Raw genomic sequence first — 19,956 nt, 5'->3', positions numbered from 1 at the left:
TCTAAAACAATGTTGGAGGTGGCTTATGGTAGAGAAATGAAAATTTAATTATCTGGCAACAGCTTTGGTGGACATTCCTGCAGGCAGTATACCAATTGCACTCTCCCTCAAAACTTGAGACAACTTCACATTTCAGGGTGGCCTTTTATTGTCCCCAGCACAAGGTGCACCTGTGTAATGAGCATGCTGTTCAATCAGCTTGTTGATATGCCACACCTGTCAGGTGGTTAGATAATTTTAACAAAGGAGAACTGCTCACGAACATGGATGTAAACACATTTGTGTACAAAATATGAGAAATAAGCTTTTTGTGGAATGGAAAATAAACGTTTTGCGTGTATGGAAACATTCTGGTATCTTTTATTTCAGCTCATGAAACATGGGACCGACACTTTACATGTTACGTTTATATTTTTGTTCAGTGTACATTCAAGGGAACTATATCTTCTCAACCTATAATAGTCTATGGTTGCAGGCAAAATACAGATCCGAAATGTGTTTTGGGGGGTGGAGCTCATTGAGCGTTCACTGTGCGCTCGAGCAGTCTACCCGTTGTTGATACAGCGTTAATCCACATTGGGAGCGGACAGTTTGAAGACGTGCGACCAGAGACACGGTTTGAGGAATACTAGCATTAATGTCATTTATTTTTCGTCTGTCTATGAGCAAGACCACGAACAAGTAAATTCTATTTGGCGGATTTAAACAAGCACTTTTTACTAGGGAGAACTCGAACGACCTTCATTCAGGTTGAGGTGAAGAGACTTGTCCGCACACTTGTTGATTTTTTTTGTTTTTTGTATTATTAGCCAATAGTCTAATAGCCTATAGTTGAATTGAACATACAAATCGAATGTATAAGCCAAATATGTAGACACATTTTATATGTAGCCTATACTTATTTGTCTCATTAGGATTTTTGTAGCTTTTTGGCAGTTTTTATTTTTCAAAATAATTCACATTCCCTGCAACCTATGATGTTCCCTTTTCCAGTTTATGTTTTTAAATAGCCTTCGTTCGGATTTGCAGATCCACTAGTTGGGACACAATACCCACCTGTTGCATTTCGCGGCAAAACAGACATGTCACAGCTTGAGGTCGACATGGCCGGACTGGGTTTCTCCAAATTACCTGCTGGGTTCGACGCCAACTCCTGCTTCCCTGGCCGAATACCACCAAGGCGCAGGAGACACTCGGCAAACTCCAGGAGAAACTCGTACAGGTTGAGCAAAATAAATACCTTGGATTTGGAGCCTGAAGTTTACGATGATGCCCCTCTCTCCAAAACTCACTCCTGGTCTGCTGATGATATTTTAGCCGAAACAGCGGCAGAGGAGAAAAAGGTGGACTCATCAGTACCAGCCTCACCTGTCTCAAGCCCGGGAACGAGTACGTGCTCACCTCCTGGTACCCAAGCATCAGACCCCAAACCACCTCTTGATACATGGGACGCGCCACAGCCCAGCTCGCAAGCACAGGGCACAAGTTCAGATTCCGAGGAAGAAATCACTGACAAAAAGGTCATTTTATCTCGAGCTCCATTTGAAAGCAAACGGGAGCAAGAGGAAAAGGATGAAATTGAAACCAAAGCCGTGGCGACGTCACCTGATGGAAGGTTCCTCAAATTCAACATTGAAATTGGGAGAGGGTCGTTCAAGACGGTGTACAAAGGCCTGGATACGGAGACAACAGTAGAAGTGGCATGGTGTGAGCTACAGGTAAATAATTAATATGCTATGTTTTGTGTACAGATGGGGAAAACTCAAAAGAACACACATCATTACCTTAAAATCTCTTTTGGGCCACCGCAAAAAATAGTTTACAAAGGCTTTGGCTCAGCCAAGCAAAGTTCTCTCTAAATTGTGGAGTGGGTACCATGTGTGCTGTCTAGCTTAATTGGCTGGATGCTCTACTATATGCGACAATGACATCAAATTAAATCCCAAATTCAAGAACATTGGTAAACTGAGACAGTAGAAAACATAAAAAGAAGGACAAATTAAAAAAATACATCTGCTAATTTCACTTCTTTATTGTCAGGGCAGGCTCATGTGTTTAGGCAGTTATGCCTTCATCAGATCAAGAAGTGTGCCAAATCCATAGTTCTTTTATACAAGTGTTTAGGTGATAATTACAATTGCCCACACCTTCTTGACATTATCAGCCACTCAGATAAGATGCCATACATGACTTCATTTATAATCTCTGTGCTATTTTAGTTTAGGCCTATCAGTTTTTGTCTAATGTTATTGAGAACCTGTGTGGACCTACTGAGTTTAAAGCTCTCAAAGTAATCATACAAATAGCCCTATAAAGGACACTGCGTTTCCACACATGGGTGTCTTACATACAGTGGGTTTTGATCAGAGGCGCTTGCTCTTGAAAATGCTTCGCTCCAGTGCATCGCTTCGCTCGAAATTTACATTGAAGTAGAGTAGAGCAAAAATGTTTCTACCACTCTGCTAGCAGAGTTCTCACTGCTCACCTTCCCACAATCTCCTGCACAATTCTCTGAGTACCCTCGTTGAAAATTAATGGGGGCGGAACTTCTCCTGCTGAATTCATTGTTGGTGAAAACAGCAGGAGAAGTTCCACCCCATACGTTTTCAACGAGTACACACAGAGAAATGGGATTGTGGGAAGGAGAGCGGCGAGAACCTTGCTAGTCGTGCGGAAGAAAACGTTTAGTTGTGCTCTACTTTATGCAAATTTCAAGCGAAGCGAAGTGTTGGAGCGAAGCGTTGGAGCGCAGCGTTGTTAAGAGGAGGCGCTAACTCTGGTCAAAACCCAGGGCTAGGTGGTTACAATTTCGGAGGCCCCCCCCAAAAAAAACTGTTATTGGCAGCAAATAAACAATCTATAACTCCTCGTCTGCATTGTATAATGTGTGAATATCTGTACTTCTCCAAACCGGCACCTATAACTCGGCTGTGATATAGAGAGTGGTAGGAAGCGCGGTTGCGAGCTGTCTACCACAGCGGACTTATCAAGTGATTTGAAAAGTGTCTTTCAAACCACTTGATAGTTGATAATTGCAGACAGAATACCCACCATCATTTCATTGAAAGGATGTGGAAAAAACGTTAATTCAGTCAGTGTGTGCCCAGTGGGTAGGAAACAGTCGCCCCACTTAGTTTTCATATGCAGATATATATGCAGCCAGACATAATGTGCACTACATTTGCCTGCACAAGGAAGCTGCCATCAGTTGAGGCTTCAGGAGTTGTGTGGTAAGGAAATGTTATGTCTGATAATCGAAAACAAACATTGTATGATTTTAGTTGCAATTTAAACAGTCATCCACAACTGAGTATCAACACTGACGTTGAAGCAATTGAAAAATCAGTTATAGGCCTATTTTCAACTGGGAAGCATATTATAAGTGTCTTTACTTACTTTAACCCCTTCATGAAGGACATTGTGCTGTCACTGTTAATGCATATAAAGCCTATGACAAGGGGTGAGGTTGGAATGTTTTTCTATCATTGTTTTGCTGAATGCACACTAACAATTGACACAAGGGATTTTAGTCCAGACCAGATGGGGGGTGAGAATGGTCTTAATGATTGTAAAATGCTTGCATTGTCTCAATGATCGTTTCTCGCAAATTGTCACAATCCCCATGTCAAGTGGTATCCTAGCAGCTGTCGTATGACTAGGAAGTGTGGGCAATGGGGTAAAGTGGGAGGTTTGTGGGGGTACTTTACACATTTTGACAAATACAGATGAAACACAGCAAAAATTAAAACAAAGTCTACCCTCAACAGAACAGACTTGGTTTGCTTCTATGAAATCCCCTCCTTGCACCACTTTCCATGGCCATATACAATCTGTATCTCTTTGACTTTTTCTCTCTGTCTTATCTCTGTGCACTGATTGAACTTCATGCTGTATGTGCTCGTGTAAGAGTAACTCAGTGCATGATATAGAGAAGATATCTGGTTTACCTATCAATGGCAAGGCTTGCTTGCATGTTAAAGCCTTCACTAATCAATCAAAACCTTTAGACACTCATTAAAATGACACAGTTAAAGAAGACTAGATATTGCTTGGGAGATCTTCTTCTCAAGAACACACACTCATACAGCTGTGTTTCCTTTTTCAAAATGTCAAGATGTCAGTGGGAATCAGACCCATATATTTTGCAGTACACGTCAAGTTCGTATACATTTTCAAACCCCCGAGCTGACAAGGTACCAATCTGTCGTTCTGCCCCTGAACAGGCAGTTAACCCACTGTTCCTAGGCCGTCATTGAAAATAAGAATTTGTTCTTAACTGACTTGCCTAGTTAAATAAAGGTAAAATAAAATAAGTCAAATTTACATTGACGGCCTACCCCGGACGACACTGGGCCAATTGCGCACCACCCTATGGGACTCCCAATCACGGCCGGTTATGATACAGCCTGGAATTGAACCAGGGTCTGTAGTGATGCCTTAGACCACTGCGCCACTCGTGAACCTTATTGAGTGACATTTTACAATGGCCAAGGATTCCTAGATACCGTTTCCATGTACTGTAATGAGGAAAAGCCATTTTCATGCTGAGAGTACGATTACATTCTGTAATCTATCTATGTGTGACCTCAGTGTGAAAGCTGAACCTTGTGGTGGTGCTTGGGACAGAGAGATAAGTGGTAGTGTGACACTCAGGGCCTGACTGTCATCTTGCCTGGCCATTTCTCTTTTCATTGAGAACCACTGGCACCAGCCAGCACTCAACCAGAGCTGCTTCTCACACTCAAATTTGAGCAATACTAGTTTAGAACAGATACACAGCAAGCAACTTGTTATTACATGTATTTGTAAAATTTGCAACACAGTCATTCATTCACAGAAATGCTTATTACTGAGACTGACTGCCTGGCCTCCCGTTTATCTTCTAACACCTGCCACTTGCCCAAGATCAAGATTACTCACACCAAAGTGACAATCATTAATTTTCAAGTTTCAAGTTTTTATTGTCACGTGCACAAGTACAGTAAAATGCCTTTCTTGCAAACGCAAAACTAATATCAGCATAGCTGTGCCCAGGAGTTCTACCACCCTAGAAGACAGATTTCATATATTTATGTTTCACTCAAATTATTATGGTAAAGCAATCAGTGTTCAGGACAGATCCACCATCTTTAAAATGCCTTTAACTCATCTTAATCTCCCCCAATGTCCCTCAGCAGAGCCTCCGCTGACAGCTTGCAGAGAGTTGTTTATAGCAGCAGCAGACTCCCTGGCCAGGCAGCAGCCATTGTAACAGGAGCCACCCCCCAACCCTCCAGGGGGCAGCTGGGAAGCTGGAGGGAATAGTAGAGACCAGGAGGTGTCATTCTAAAACAAGCCACATGATACAGTACAGGGGAGTGAAAGACGGCAGAGACTGGTGTATCTTTATGAAACAGGTTTTGTGCACTGAAAGACAAAGTTGGTTGTGCTGCACTGACCTGTTGATTGTCGAAGTTTGTTGGATACAGGGTTTCCAAGCAGGATGAGCAAGGTGCAGGGAGTCAGTGAACTCGGTTGAACAACCTCCTCAGAAATCAATCAAATTTCAATCAAATTCATTTTATAAAGCCCTTTCTACATCAGCAGTTGTCACAAAGTGCTATACAGATACTCACCCTAAAACCCTAAAGAGCAGGCAATGCAGATGTAGGAGGAAAAACGCCCTAGAAAGGCAGGAACCTAGGAAGAAACCTAGAGGAACCAGGCTCCTAGGAGTGGCCAGTCCTCTTCTGTCTGTGTCAGGTGGAGATTATAAGAGCACATGGAAATTAAGGCCAGATTGTTCTTCAAGACGTTAAAATGTTCATAGATGACCACCAGGGTCAAATAATAACCACGGTCGTTATAGAAGGTGAAGCAGTTCAACACCTCAGGAGTAAATGTCAGTTGGCTTTTCATAGCCGAGCATTCAGAGGTCGAGACAACAGGTCCAAGAGAGAGAGAGAGAGAGTCGAAACAGCAGGGTCAGGACGAATTAGCACGTCTGGTGAAACCGGTCAGGGTTTGATAGTGGCAGCACAACCAGGTGGTTTGGGGACAGGGACAGGTAGTCCTGATGCATAGTTCTAGGGCTCATAGAGAGAGATCGAAGCTGCGAGAGAGTTCTTCTGACTCGTTGGCCTTAAACAAATCACACTGTGCATAATTACAAGGTCTCTCTCTCGCCCTCTGTTGGGAGTCCTGTAATGGCCCTTGAGTTCCTACCTCCAGAGTAACTAACTACATGAGTAAACCAGAACAACAACCTGCCCAGGCTATGTATAGTGTGTGTGTGTGTGTGTGTGGTGTCCTTCTTTATCTGTCCTATGTTTGTTGGTCTTTTCTGTTCTCCTTTGTTTGCTGTACACTTCACACACTGGGAAGTTCAAGGAGAAGCCCTGCACTGTGGAATGTCACCACAAGATTGATTGTAGCAACACCTGGGTTAGGGTGGTGGTGTTGTTGTTTTTTGGGGGAGGTGAGGAGGTAAAGAATACGAGGCCTGCCATGAATATGTTCTATGTTGTTGTGATGCATTTGATTTGTCATAGCAGTTGTTTATGATTCCCAATGACATCTGTTATGTAAGTATTAAGGCAGCGCTGGCCTTCTGACCGAGGCTTTAGGCCAAGTGTTGACATAATGTCCCCTTATGAGGTATGATCACATCAAAAATAGACCAATGCTTATTTAGGCAACACTGCCTAGAAATATAAAATCCGTATCTCTTCGATTTTTTTCCTTTCTTTGTCTTCTCTGTGCACTGATTGAACTTTATGCTGTCTGTTCCTATGTAAGAGTAACTCAGTGCATGATATAGAGAAGATATCTGGTTTACCTATCCATGGCAAGGCTTGCTTGCATGTTAAAGCCTTCACTAATCAATCAAAACCTTTAGACACTCATTAAAATGACACAGTTAAAGAAGACTAGATATTGCTTGGGAGATCTTCTTCTCAAGAACACACACTCATACAGCTGTGTTTCCTTTTTCAAAATGTCAAGATGTCAGTGGGAATCAGACCCATGGGGAGAGAGAAAGAGAGGCCGCTTATACAAAGTATGAGCTGAACTAACTGAACCCTCCCTTACCCCACCTCTAGAAGAAAACAAGGAGGGCTTTCAGGCCAGAACTGACATTAGCTGTAAAAGCATTTGCAATACTAAACATGAGACTAAGATTTACAAACCCCAGACTGAGGCCAGGAGTCCATTGAATTGTCTCTCAGTCCCTCCGTCACTTGAAGCGTATTCCTGTGCCACACTAAGTGACAAGAGACTTGGTGACTAGTCTGGAACTTCCCTGGCTGGTATCCCCTAATAATAAGCGTCCTTTACCCCTATATATTTCCCAAACAAAGATTTATTTCCCCTCCCGTGGTGTTACTGTTCTCCAGGGGACACATTCTTCTGCTGCTCCAGCTGGAACCTTTTTTTTCCCGTCAGCCTTTTCCACTTCAGAATGTCACTCTTACCGCCTGTGGAGTGATTGAGCTAATCCGACTTTCCCTCTTAATTTATTTTACCCACAATACCCAGTTTAATTAGCCCTGATAAATTGCTGGCGGTCTCTACAAGGGCTACCATGGTGACGGTGGTCTGCTCTCACCCCCCACCTATCCCTAAACGTGTGTAAGTGAGACAAACACTGCCGTACTCATGGGCCTTCAGCCGCAGCTAATGAGACTGCCCAAGGCTACCGGTAGTGATGCCACCGTGGCCACTGCTGACTACGTGGCTCTGATCAAGGATAACACCGACTGGCTGGCTGAGTGACTCAGCCTCTCAGCAGGCTTGCCCCCACACCCCCTGTTCATTCATTACCATGCAGTTTAGAGCTCATAATGTTTCATTGCCTTCACTGAGTGTGAAGGAAAACGGAGGGGAGCACTGCACACACTCAAGCAGCACTACATCCGTTTGGCTCTGGTTCATAAGCCGTGCTAACGGTGAAAAAAAGCAAACACCATTTAATTAAAACTGGCTATATTTAGGGGTCAACTGGTTTAATGGGAGTGCTGGCCAATATGTCCAGATGACTTGAATGGAGCCTGCTAGCAGGAAAGCCAATCATCTCTCCTTCACCTGGGGCAGATTCAGTTTGCACAATGTTACATAAAACTGTTGCCATGGAGGTAGAAATTGATTGTAAATGCAGATAACTTCTATGATATCTATCATGCAGTGCTCTTAGTACTGAATATAGTCCTCATTCATCTCAGACTGCTTGATTGGTCGGGGCTGGGTTAGGGGTGGGAGGTGGGGCAAAGGAGGTGGGAACTAGCTTTATCTTTATGTGATGTCTGTGTTTTATGTACGTGTTGACGACAGTCTCCCCCTAACACAAGACATTCTCTGTTACGTTTTGGAAAATGGGGCTTGGACGCCAGTTCTCATGGGGAACGATAATGGACACTGATCCTGTCCGATCGAACTCATCCAACACATCTCATAAATACAGTGCCTTCGGAAAGTATTCAGACCCCTTTACTTTTTCCACATTTTATTTCGTTACAGCCTTATTCTAAAATATATTTTTTTTAAATCCTCAGCAATCTACACACAATACCTCATAACAAAGTGAAAACAGGTTTTTAGAAATGTTTGCCAATTGATTCAATATAAAAACCAGAAATGACATTATTTACATAAGTATTCAGAGCCTTTGCTATGAGACTCAAAATTGATCTCAAGTGCATCCTGTTTCCATTGATCATCCTTGAGATGTTTCTACAACTTGATTGGAGTCCATCTGTGGTAAATTCAATTGATTTGACATGATTTGGAAAGGCACACAACTGTCTATAAAAGGTCCCACAGTTGACAGTGCATGTCAGCCAAACCTAGCCATGAGGTCAAAGGAATTGTCCGTAGAGCTCAGAGACAGGATTGTATCTAGGCACAGATCTGGGGAAGGGTACCAAAACATTTCTGCAGCATTGACGGTCCCCAAGAACACAGTGGCATCCATCATTCTTAAATGGAAGAAGTTAGGAACCACCAAAACTCTTCCTAGAGCTAGCCGCCCGGCCAAACTGGACCTCAGACTGGGGCGAAGGTTCACCTTCCAACAGGACAACGACCCAGAGCACACAGTCAAGACAACGCAGGAGTGGCTTTGGGACAAGTCTCTGAATGTCCTTGAGTGGCCCACCCAGAGCCCAGACTTGAACCCGATCAAACATCTCTGGAGAGACCTGAAAGTAGCTGTGCAGCAACGCTCCCCATCCAACCCGACAGAGCTTGAGAGGATCTGCAGAGAAGAATGGGAGAAACTCCCCAAATACAGGTGTGCCAAGCTTGTAGCATCATACACAAGAAGACTCGAGGCTGTAGTCGCTGCCAAAGGTGCTTCAACAAAGTACTGAATAAAGTGTCTGAATACTTTTTTTTTTTTTTAATAAATGAGCAAAATGTATATAAACCTGTTTTTGCTTTGTCAGTATGGGTTATTATGTGTAGATTGATGAGGGAAAAAATAACTATTTAGTCAATTTTAGAATAAGGCTGTAACGTAACAAAATGTGGAAAAGGTCAAGGGGGCTGAATACTTTACTAAGGCATTGTACATGCTTTTTTGTTACAAAGAAATGGTTAACTATAGATAGAATGCAGTAGTTGGTGGACAGCAAGTTGCCTTAAAGCGACCTCGTCACATCTCTCTTGTGTAATTCAAACTCAGCATTGCACCACTCCTGTCCCTCCCATGCCTCGGGTTAGTCTCTCTCAGAATCCCTGAAATGGCCCTTGAGGAGGGCTGGGTGAAACCTCCATAGTAACTAACCCTAAACCTGATTGAACCATAACAACGATGTGCCCAGGCCATGTATAGTTTGTGTGTGTGTGTGGGGGTGGTGTCCTTCTTTTTCTGTTGTGTGTTTGTTGGCCTTTCTGTTCTTTGTTTGCTGTACACTTCACACACTGGGAGTTTCAAGGAGAAGCCCTGTACTGTGGAATGTCACCACAAGATTGATTGTAGCAACACCTGGGTTAGGGTTGTGTTGTTGTTGTTGTTTTTGGGGGAGGTGAGGGGGTAAAGAACACGAGGCCTGCCATGAATATGTTCTATGTTGTTGTGATGCATTTGATTTGTCATAGCAGTTGTTTATGATTCCCAATGACATCTGTTATGTAAGTATTAAGACAGCACTGGCCTTCTGACCGAGGCTTTAGGTCAAGTGTTGACATAATGTCCCCTTATGAGGTATGATCACATCAAAAATAGACCAATGCTTATTTAGGCAACACTACCTTTTGTTGGTTATACAGTGCCTTGCAAAAGTATTCATATCCCTTCGATTTTTTCACATTTTATTGTGTTGTGGGATTGAAATTGATTTAATTGTAACTTTTTGTCAACATCCTACACAAATCAAATCAAATGTATTTATATAGCCCTTCGTACATCAGCTGATATCTCAAAGTGCTGTACAGAAACCCAGCCTAAAACCCCAAACAGCAAGCAGTGCAGGTGTAGAAGCACGGTGGCTAGGAAAAACTCCCTAGAACGGCCAAAACCTAGAAAGAAACCTAGTGAGGAACCAGGCTATGTGGGGTGGCCAGTCCTCTTCTGGCTGTGCCGGGTGGAGATTATAACAGAACATGGCCAAGATGTTCAAATGTTCATAAATGACCAGCATGGTCCAATAATAATAAGGCAGAACAATTGAAACTGGAGCAGCAGCATGGCCAGGTGGACTGGGGACAGCAAGGAGTCATCATGTCAGGTAGTCCTGAGGCATGGTCCTAGGGCTCAGGTCCTCCGAGAGAGAGAAAGAGAGAATTAGAGAGAGCACACTTAAATTCACACAGGACACCGAATAGGACAGGAGAAGTACTCCAGATATAACTAACTGACCCTAGCCCCCCGACACATAAACTACTGCAGCATAAATACTGGAGGCTGAGACAGGAGGGGTCAGGAGACACTGTGGCCCCATCCGAGGACACCCCCGGACAGGGCCAAACAGGAAGGATATAACCCCACCCACTTTGCCAAAGCACAGCCCCCACACCACTGAGGGATATCTTCAACCACCAAAATACTTGAATGTCAAAGTGGAAGATTATTATTATTTATTTTTTAAGATGAATAGAAATATAGTTGTTGCATAAGTGTTCAGTCAATACATGTTAGAAACCCCTTTGGTAGTGACTACAGCTGCGAGTCTTCTTGGAGCTTTACACATCTGGATTGTGCAATATTAACCCATTATTCTTTCCATAATTCTTCAAGCTCTGTCAAGATGTTGGTGATTATGGCTAGACAGCTATTTTCATGTCTTGCCATAGATTTTCAAGCAGTTTTAAGTCTAAACTGTAACTTGGCCTTGTGTTGTAGATTATTGATCTGCTGAAAGGTGAATTGGTCTCCCAATGTCTGGTGTAAAGAAGACTGAAGTATTTTTTCCTCTAGGATTTTGGCTGTGCTTGGCTTCATCCCGTTTCTTTTTATCATGAAAGACTCCCCGGTATTTGCGGATGTCAAGCACAGCCATACCACGAAGTAGCCACCACCATGCTTAAAAATGAGGCAGTTACTCAGTGATGTGTTTTGTTGGATTTTGCTACAAACATAAGTCTTTGCATTTAGGCCAAAAAGCATATTCATTTTCTATGTTTTTTCCAGTGTTAGTTTAGTGCCTAGTTGCATGTTTTAGAATATTACTGTTCTGTTTATTTTCTGTCATTATTGTTGAGTAACTTTTTTATTTATCCCTTTTTTTATCAGGTAAGTTGACTGAGAACACATTATTCTCATTTTACAGCAACAACCTGAGGAATAGTTACAGTGGAGAGAGATGAATGAGCCAATTGAAGCTGGGGATGATTAGGTGACTGTGTTGGTATGAGGGCCAGAATGGGAATTTAGCCAGGATACCAGGGTTAACACCCCTACTCTTACAATAAGTGCCATGGGATCTTTAGTGACCACAGAGAGTCAGAACAGCCATATAACATCCCATCTGAAAGACAGCACCCTACACAAGGCAATATCCCCAATCACTGCCTTGATGCATTGGGATATTTTTTTTAGACCAGATAAAAGGTCTCCCATTCAGGACCAACCCTGCTTACCTTCAGAAGCAAGCCAGCAGTGGGATGCAGAGTGGTATGCTGCAATGTTGATTCATCTTCAGTTTTCTCTTATCACCTTCAGCTTTCTCTTATCACACCCATTGAACTCAGTAACTGTTTTAAAATCACCAATGGCCTCATGGTAATGTCCCTGAGCAGTTTAATTATTTTCCTGCAGCTCAGTTCAGAAGGATGACTGTATTTTTCATGTGTCTGGGTGGTTTAATACATAATCTAAAGCATAGTTATTAACTTGATCATGCTTAAAGAGACATCAATGTTTGATTTGTTATTGTTACCCATCAATCACAGCCAACAAGTGCTCAGCATATGTGGGAACTCCTTCAAGACTGTTGGAAAAGCATTCCAGGTGAAGCTGGTTGAGAGAATGCTAAGAGGGTTCAAAGTTGTTATCAAGGCAAAGGGTGGCTACTTTGAAGAATCTCAAATATAAAAATATTTTGACTTGTAAAAAAAAAAAAAAAGAAAAGAAGGTTACTACATGATTCCATGTGCGTTATTTCATAGTTTTGATGTCTTCAGTACTATTCTACAACGTAGAGAATAGTAAAAATAAAGAAAAACCCTTGAATGAGTAGGTGTGTCCAATTCCACTTTGTAACAAAATAAAATAAATACAAGAAAGAAATACAAGGGGTATGAATACTTTTGTAAGGCACTGTAGAGGCATGCATGATTTTTTTTTAGTATTTCTTTATAAACTCGTGTAGAAAACATCAACCCCCTTAGGGTACCTCCCATATTGGTCTCTTAAACCGTGAACCAGGCATCCCGTCAACACGTATCCTTTACGTAGAAGAAGAGCAACAGTGCCCCAGCTCTGCACTTTTCCTTTTGTTTTCTGACTCCTTTTGGAAGCTCATTTTAGAAAGAGAGGGTCCAAATTGTCTAGCCCAGCTGATTTGTAGGCAATTCCGATTTTGCAACTCTTCCAGAACATCAGCTATCTGGATTTGGGTGAAGGAGAAGCGGGAGGTGGGGCAAGTTGCTGCGGGGGGTGCAGAGCTGTTGGCCGGGGTAGGAGTAGCCAGGTGGAAAGCATGGCCAGCAGTAGAAAAATGCTTATTGAAATTCTAGATTATCGTAGATTTATCGGTGGTGACGGTATTTCCTAGCCTCAGTGCAGTGGGCAGCTGGGAGGAGGTGCTCTTAGTCTCCATGGACTTTATGGTGTCTCAAAACCTTTTTTGGAATCAGTGCTACAGGATGCAAATATCTGTTTGAAAAAGCTAGCCTTAGCTTTCCTAACTGACTGTGTATATTGGTTCCTGACTTCCCTGAACAGTTACATATTGCAGGGGCAATTCGATGCTAAAGCAGTACGCCACGGGATGTTTTTGTGCTGGTCAAGGGCAGTCAAGTCTGGAGTGAACCAAGGGCTATATCTGTTCTTAGTTCTACATTTTTTAGAATGGGGCTTACTTATTTAAGATGGTGAGGAAAGCACTTTTAAAGAACATTCTCTACTGACGGGATGAGGTCAGTATCCTTCCAGGATACCCGGGCCAGGTCGATTAGAAAGGCCTGCTCGCTGAAGTGTTTTAGGGAGCGTTTGACAGTGATGAGGGGTGATCGTTTGACCGCGGGCCCCTTACGGACGCAGGCAATGAGGCAGTGATCGCTGAGATCCTGGTTGAAGACAGCAGAGGTGTATTTAGAGGGCAAGTTGGTCAGGATGATATCTATGAGGGTGCCCATGTTTACTGATATAGGGTTGTACTGGGTAGGTTCCTTGATAATTTGTGTGAGATTGAAGGCAATCTAGCTTAGTTTGTAGGACAGCCGGGGTGCTAAACATATCCCAGTTTAGGTCACCTAACAGTACGAACTCTGAAGATAGATGGGGGGAAATCAATTCACATATGGTGTCCAGGGCACATATAGGGATGGTATGACAGAAGGATAGTAGAGATAGTATGACAGAACTCGGCAGGCTATCTCTGCAGCAGATCGCAACTCCGCCCCCTTTGGCAGTTCTATCTTGATGGAAAATGTTGTAGATGGAGATGGAATTTCAGAATTTTTGGTGGCCTTCCTAAGCCAGGATTCAGACACGGCTAGTACATCAGGGTTGGCGGAGAGTGCTAAAGCAGTGAATAAAACAAATTTAGGGAGGATGCTTCTGATGTTAACATGCATGAAACCAAGGCTTTTACGGTTACAGAAGTCAACAAATGAGGGCGCCTGGGGAATAGGTGTGATGCTGGGGGCTACAGGGCCAAGGTTAACCTCCACATCACCAGAGGAACAGAGGAGGAGTAGAATAAAGGTATGGCTAAAGGCTATAAGAACTGGTCGTCTAGTGCGTTGGTAACAGAGAATAAAAGGGGCAGATTTCTGGGCGTGGTAGAATAGATTCAGGGCATAATGTACAGACAAGGGTATGGTAGGATGTGAGTACAGTGGGGGCAAACCTATGCATTTTCGTGTCTTTGGCTACGCCGGATTAATTGATATGACATGCTATTCTATAAAATAATTTCTCCGTAATTAATATCACCTGATTGAGCTAATCATGTAAATGTAATTAACTAGAGAGTCGGGCACCACGAAATAATATTTATAGATCTGTTATCTTCCGAATAAACTCTTAAAGACCTAGTAATATTTTACATCAATAGCAGTCAACATTAATCGTCACCTTAATTCAGTCTCATCTGAAAGTTATACATTCTTGGTTATCTGCAAGAACCCTGGCTAACAATTTGAATCAGCAATACAAATTGGGTTTAACCTTTCTGATCTCCCCATCCCGGATCCGGGATCGTGAATACAGACTCAAGCTCATTACCATAACGCAACGTTAACTATTCATGAAAATCGCAAATGAAATGAAATAAATATGCTAGCTCTCAAGCTTAGCCTTTTGTTAACAACACTGTCATCTCAGATTTTCAAAATATGCTTCTCAACCATTGCAAAACAAGCATTTGTGTAACAGTATTGATGGCTAACGTAGCATTTAGCGTAGCATTTAGCATTAGCATTCAGCTGGCAACATTTACACAAAAAAAACAGAAAAGCATTCAAATAAAATCATTTACCCTTGAAGAACTTCAGATGTTTTCAATGAGGAGACTCTCAGATAGCAAATGTTCAGTTTTTCCTGAAAGATTATTTGTTTAGGACAAATCGCTCCGTTTTCTGCGTCACGTTAAGCTATGAAAAAACCCCTGTATCCAGGATTGTGTAAATCTATCAGCAAGCTCATTAGCATAACACAACGTTAACTATTCATGAAAATCGCAAATGAAATTAAATAAATATGCCATCTCTCAAGCTTAGCCTTTTGTAAACAACACTGTCATCTCAGATTTTCAAAATATGCTTCTCAACCATAGGAAAACAATAATTTGTGTAAAAGTAGCTAGCTAGCGTAGCATTTAGCGTTAGCATTTAGCGTTAGCATTAGCGTTAGCATCCAGCACGCAACATTTCAACAAAAACATAAAAGCCTTCAAATAAAATAATTTACCTTTGAAGAACTTCAGATGTTTTCAATGAGGAGACTCTCAGTTAGATAGCAGATGCTCAGTTTTTCCAAAAAGATTCTTTGTGTATTAGAAATAGCTCCGTTTTGTACATCACATTTGGCTACCAAAAAAACCTGAAAATTCAGTCCTCAAAACGCGAACTTTTTTCCAAATTAACTCCATAATATCGACTGAAAACATGGCAAACGTTGTTTAGAATCAATCCTCAAGGTGTTTTTCACATATCTCTTCGATGATATATCGTTCGTGGAAGTGTGCTTTCTCTCCTGAATCCCAGGAGAAAATGCCCGCACCTGAAGATTACGCACAAATTTAGACAAAGGACACCGGGCGGACCCCTGGAAAATGTAGTCTCTTATGGCCAATCTTCCAATGATATGCCTACAAATACGTCACAATGCTGCCGACATCTTGGGGAAACGGCAGAAGGTCTAAGCTTATTCCTGTCGCATTCACAGCCATATAAGGAGACATTAGAAAACAGAGCTTCAGAAATTCTGCTCATTTCCTGTTTGACGTATCATCTTGGTTTCGCCTGTAGAATGAGTTCTGGGGCACTTACAGACAAAATCTTTGCAGATTCTGAAACTTCAGAGTGTTTTCTTTCCAAAACGAAAATAAAAAAAAGAATATGCATAGTCGAGCATATTTTCGTGACAAAATATCGCGCTTAAAACGGGAACGTTTTTTATCCAAAAATGAAATAGCGCCCCTAGAGATGCAACTGGTTAATAATTTATTTACTAAATACCTAACTAATCACACAGAATTACACATACACATAATTAAATCATAACTTGATTACGAATTACGCCATAAAGGAAAACGTCCCTAGCAGGCGGAACAGATATGACAGCTTGTTACACAAAAGAAAAGGGCATGTGTTTCAGTGAAAGAGCGGGAAGACTGTGGAACAAAGGGAAGAAGCTGTGCTATCGTAAATACAGTATCTTATGCATTCTAAATTACCGCCCATTTGGAAAAGGAAAATGCAATAAATATTTACTCTGAGCTGTGCTTCAGTACATTGGTGGTAGATGGAAGGCCGTGTTGCCCAACCGAGTCCTTTGAAGAATGTCTCTGGTGGTCAATTGGATACGTTGTAGTAACGTCGTTGTGTGGTAGACGGGATACTCTGTCTATTCCTTCCTAACCTGCATTTGCAGCTGCGGTTGCTAACTCAACGGCTAGGAGATATCACTTCTGTAGTGAATAAGAGTTCAAAGTTCATACCATACGCAATCAAAGCTCACACTGATGTTGGCTTCGTTCTGTAGGTATTATCTGAACCATTCTGACATAGGACCGTTGTCCTACATCCCCGGAACAGGGGATGTTCTATTGTCGTCAAGGCTTTATATAGGAAGGGAGAAAATGGGTGTGTTTCATAGTTTACAACCTCTCTCTTCACATGAGCGGGCCACTGAGTGAGCAGCCCTATCTTATGAAAACCCACATCTCACATTTTAGAAGCTAAAATCACATTTCATCCCCTCACAAATAATTTAATATTCAAACATTTAAATTGAACAACAATTCCATGTGAATCTGATAAATCTGATGTGTAGACTTTCCACTGTAGAGTTTGTCATCTTATCATTGATGAGAATGTCTCAGATGACAACCAAACTGACATCATATTCATTAAGTACCACCGAATATGTTCCATTGGTCAGATTACCAGAATATAGTTCATTTCCCCCCACCTTCTGACGTTCCCAGAATCTCTATGTTAACCAAGGGTTTTGCAAATGTAACCTGAGTAGGGTAGAGAGAGGAAAAGGGGGGGGGGGAGAGGTATTTATGACTGTCATAAACCTACCCCCCAGGCCAAAGTCATGACAGCATTGAGTGACGATGAGAGAGCTTGCATCTTTGGAGACCCCAGCGAAGCCAGGTGAGGTCTCCCCATGTGTGGGGTGTGTGACAAAAGAGCTATCTAAGGCATGTTGAGCTGGAATTGGGGCTCTACAGTGAAATAAAACGATAACAGCAGAAGACAAGGCATATTGACATTAGAGAGAGGCATGTGTAGCTGAGTGATCATGGGTCCAATGAGCAGCAATCGGTGAGTCCGGGAGCCGTTTGGTAGTCGCTACTATGCTAAGCGAGCGGGAGGCACGGCGTTCAGAAAGTTAGCAGGCCGGGGCTAGCTGAAGGGTCTTCGGTGACAATGCAATGGAAAAGCCTGTTGAAACCACATCGGACGATTACGTCGGCAGACCAGTCGTGGTGGATCGGTGGGGCTCCGTGTCGGAAATAAAGGGTCCAGGCCAATTGGCAAAAGAGGTATTGTAGCCCACAAATTAGCGGGTATACTTCTTCGGCTAGCCTGGAGATGGGCCTAGCTCGAGGCTAACTGGTGCTTGCCTCGGGACAGAGGCATTAGCCAGTGATAGCCACTCGATTGAAGCTAGCTAGCTGCGATAATCCGGTGTAATGGACCAGTGCTTGCGGCAGGAGTCCTGTGATGGGGTGGAGAAAAGCAGTCCGATATCGTGCTGTGCAGACTGGCAGGTACTGACCGAGCTAAAGCTGGCTGGTGACCAAGCTAAAAGTGAAGTCCGCTAGACGTGGCTACGTCCGACTGCGTGGCTACGACCGACTGCTATGACATTTGGATTCTCAAACATTCTATAAATGTGCTTGGGATAATGGGTGAGATTCTGTTTAGTATGCTTTGCTAATCCTCCACTGGCACCTTTGCCAGTTAAATAACATTATCATATTCCCTTAGCATTTTTTCACTTTTCACATCACTTTTTCCCTCCTTTCATATTCTTACAGAGCAGCATGGATCAGAGGAAAGTTTTTCAGAGCTTGTTTTTTTCGAATGACGATTGGGTTCTGAAAGCCTCCATTCCCATAGCTGCGATTTCCATGGTTACCTTAAGAGATTTCACCTGTTCCTTAAACAAACAGTGAACAACTGCCATGATTCAAGAGCTGCGTTAGCAGACCAGAGAGAGAGAGAATTTCCACAAAGCTGTGAGTGATCTGAGAGACAAGGCAAGAAGGGCATTCTAAGCAAGCTCGTCCTGGGGCTCTGTTCACAAACACACCCCACAGAGCCCCAGGACAGCAACACAATTAGACCCAACCAAATAATGAGAAAACAAAAAGATAATTACTTGACACATTGGAAAGAATTAACAAAAAAATTGAGCAAACTAGAATGCTATTTGGCCCTAAACAGAGAGTACACAGTGGCAGAATACCTGACCACTGTGACTGACCCAAACTTAAGGAAAGCTTTGACTATGTACAGATTCAGTGAGCATAGCCTTGCTATTGAGAAAGGCAGACCTGGCTCTCAAGAGAAGACAGGCTATATGTACACTGCCCACAAAATGAGGTGGAAACTGAGCTGCACTTCCTAACCTCCTGCCCAATGTTTGACCATATTAGAGACACATCAGATTACACAGATCCACAAAGAATTTGAAAACAAACCCGATTTTGATAAACTCCCATATCTACTGCGTGAAATACCATAGTGTGCTATCACTGCAGCAAGATTTGTGACCTGTTGCCACAAGAAACGGTCAACCAGTGAAGAACAAACACCATTGTAAATACAACCCATATTCCTGCTTATTTATTTTCCCTTTTGTACTTTGACCATTTGTACATCGTTACAACACTGTATATATACATAATATGACATTTGTAATGTCTTTATTCTTTTGAAACTTCTGTGAGTGTAATGTTTACTGTTAATTTCTATTGTTTATTTCACTTTTGTATTTTATCTACCTCACTTGCTTTGACAATGTTAACATATGTTTCCCATGCCAATAAAGCCCCTTGAATTTAATTTAATGAGAGAGAGAGAGAGAGAGAGAGAGAATAAAACAATATTACCAGCCATATCATGTTCAATGAGAGAGTCCAGTTTTTTCAAGTTCTCTACTGGAATTTGGAACTGCTGGAACTTTATCAATTCATAGTACATATTCATAGTACATATTCATAGTACATATTCCAGATGGACAAAGGTTACTGGCTTCAAAGAACAAGAGCCACAGAGGTTTGACAGCTCATTTTGAATCGGGCCTGTTTTAACACCTTGGAGGATGCCTTGTCCGTCGGTTGTAAATGTTTTTCATATTTCTCTTTTAGCTTGACATTAATTACCTTTGCCTTCAGAAATATATAATTAATGTTTCTCTGATCTGCTGTCTTTTAGAGTATTTTCCCTCCTTCAGTATCTTCTCAATAGGGATCCTAAATTCACTATAACTTCATATGGATGATAAAAGCTATTTGTGTTACCCATAGACCCCTTTGACATGTCTTTCTAAAAACAACGACTGGATGTAGACCAGTTATTTTTCAACCCACCATCCATCTTTCTTGAACTCTGTCCTCCCCTCTCCTCCTC

General features: G+C 42.3%; 1 protein-coding gene across 2 annotated transcripts in view; it reads left to right on the top strand.

Moving 5' to 3' along the window:
* The window catches only part of LOC110538394 (serine/threonine-protein kinase WNK4), a 99,552-nt gene that overhangs the window by 17,952 nt on the left and 61,644 nt on the right, over positions 1-19,956 (top strand). The window contains exons 1-2 of one of the 2 annotated variants that reach the window (XM_036938415.1): positions 524-755; positions 1,030-1,718. The exons of the other annotated variant lie outside the window; for it this stretch is intronic. Of the exons in view, the coding sequence (XP_036794310.1) occupies positions 1,083-1,718 (636 nt within the window). The 5' untranslated portion in view covers positions 524-755; positions 1,030-1,082. Of the gene's footprint in view, positions 1-523; positions 756-1,029; positions 1,719-19,956 lie in introns of those variants that run through there. 2 annotated transcript variants of the gene reach the window in all.

The sequence above is a fragment of the Oncorhynchus mykiss genome, chromosome 12 (genome assembly GCF_013265735.2).
Source record: "Oncorhynchus mykiss isolate Arlee chromosome 12, USDA_OmykA_1.1, whole genome shotgun sequence".
Lineage (NCBI taxonomy): Eukaryota > Metazoa > Chordata > Actinopteri > Salmoniformes > Salmonidae > Oncorhynchus > Oncorhynchus mykiss.
Note: the sequence above shows the minus strand (reverse complement) of the source record. Positions and strands in the feature narration are given on the sequence as shown.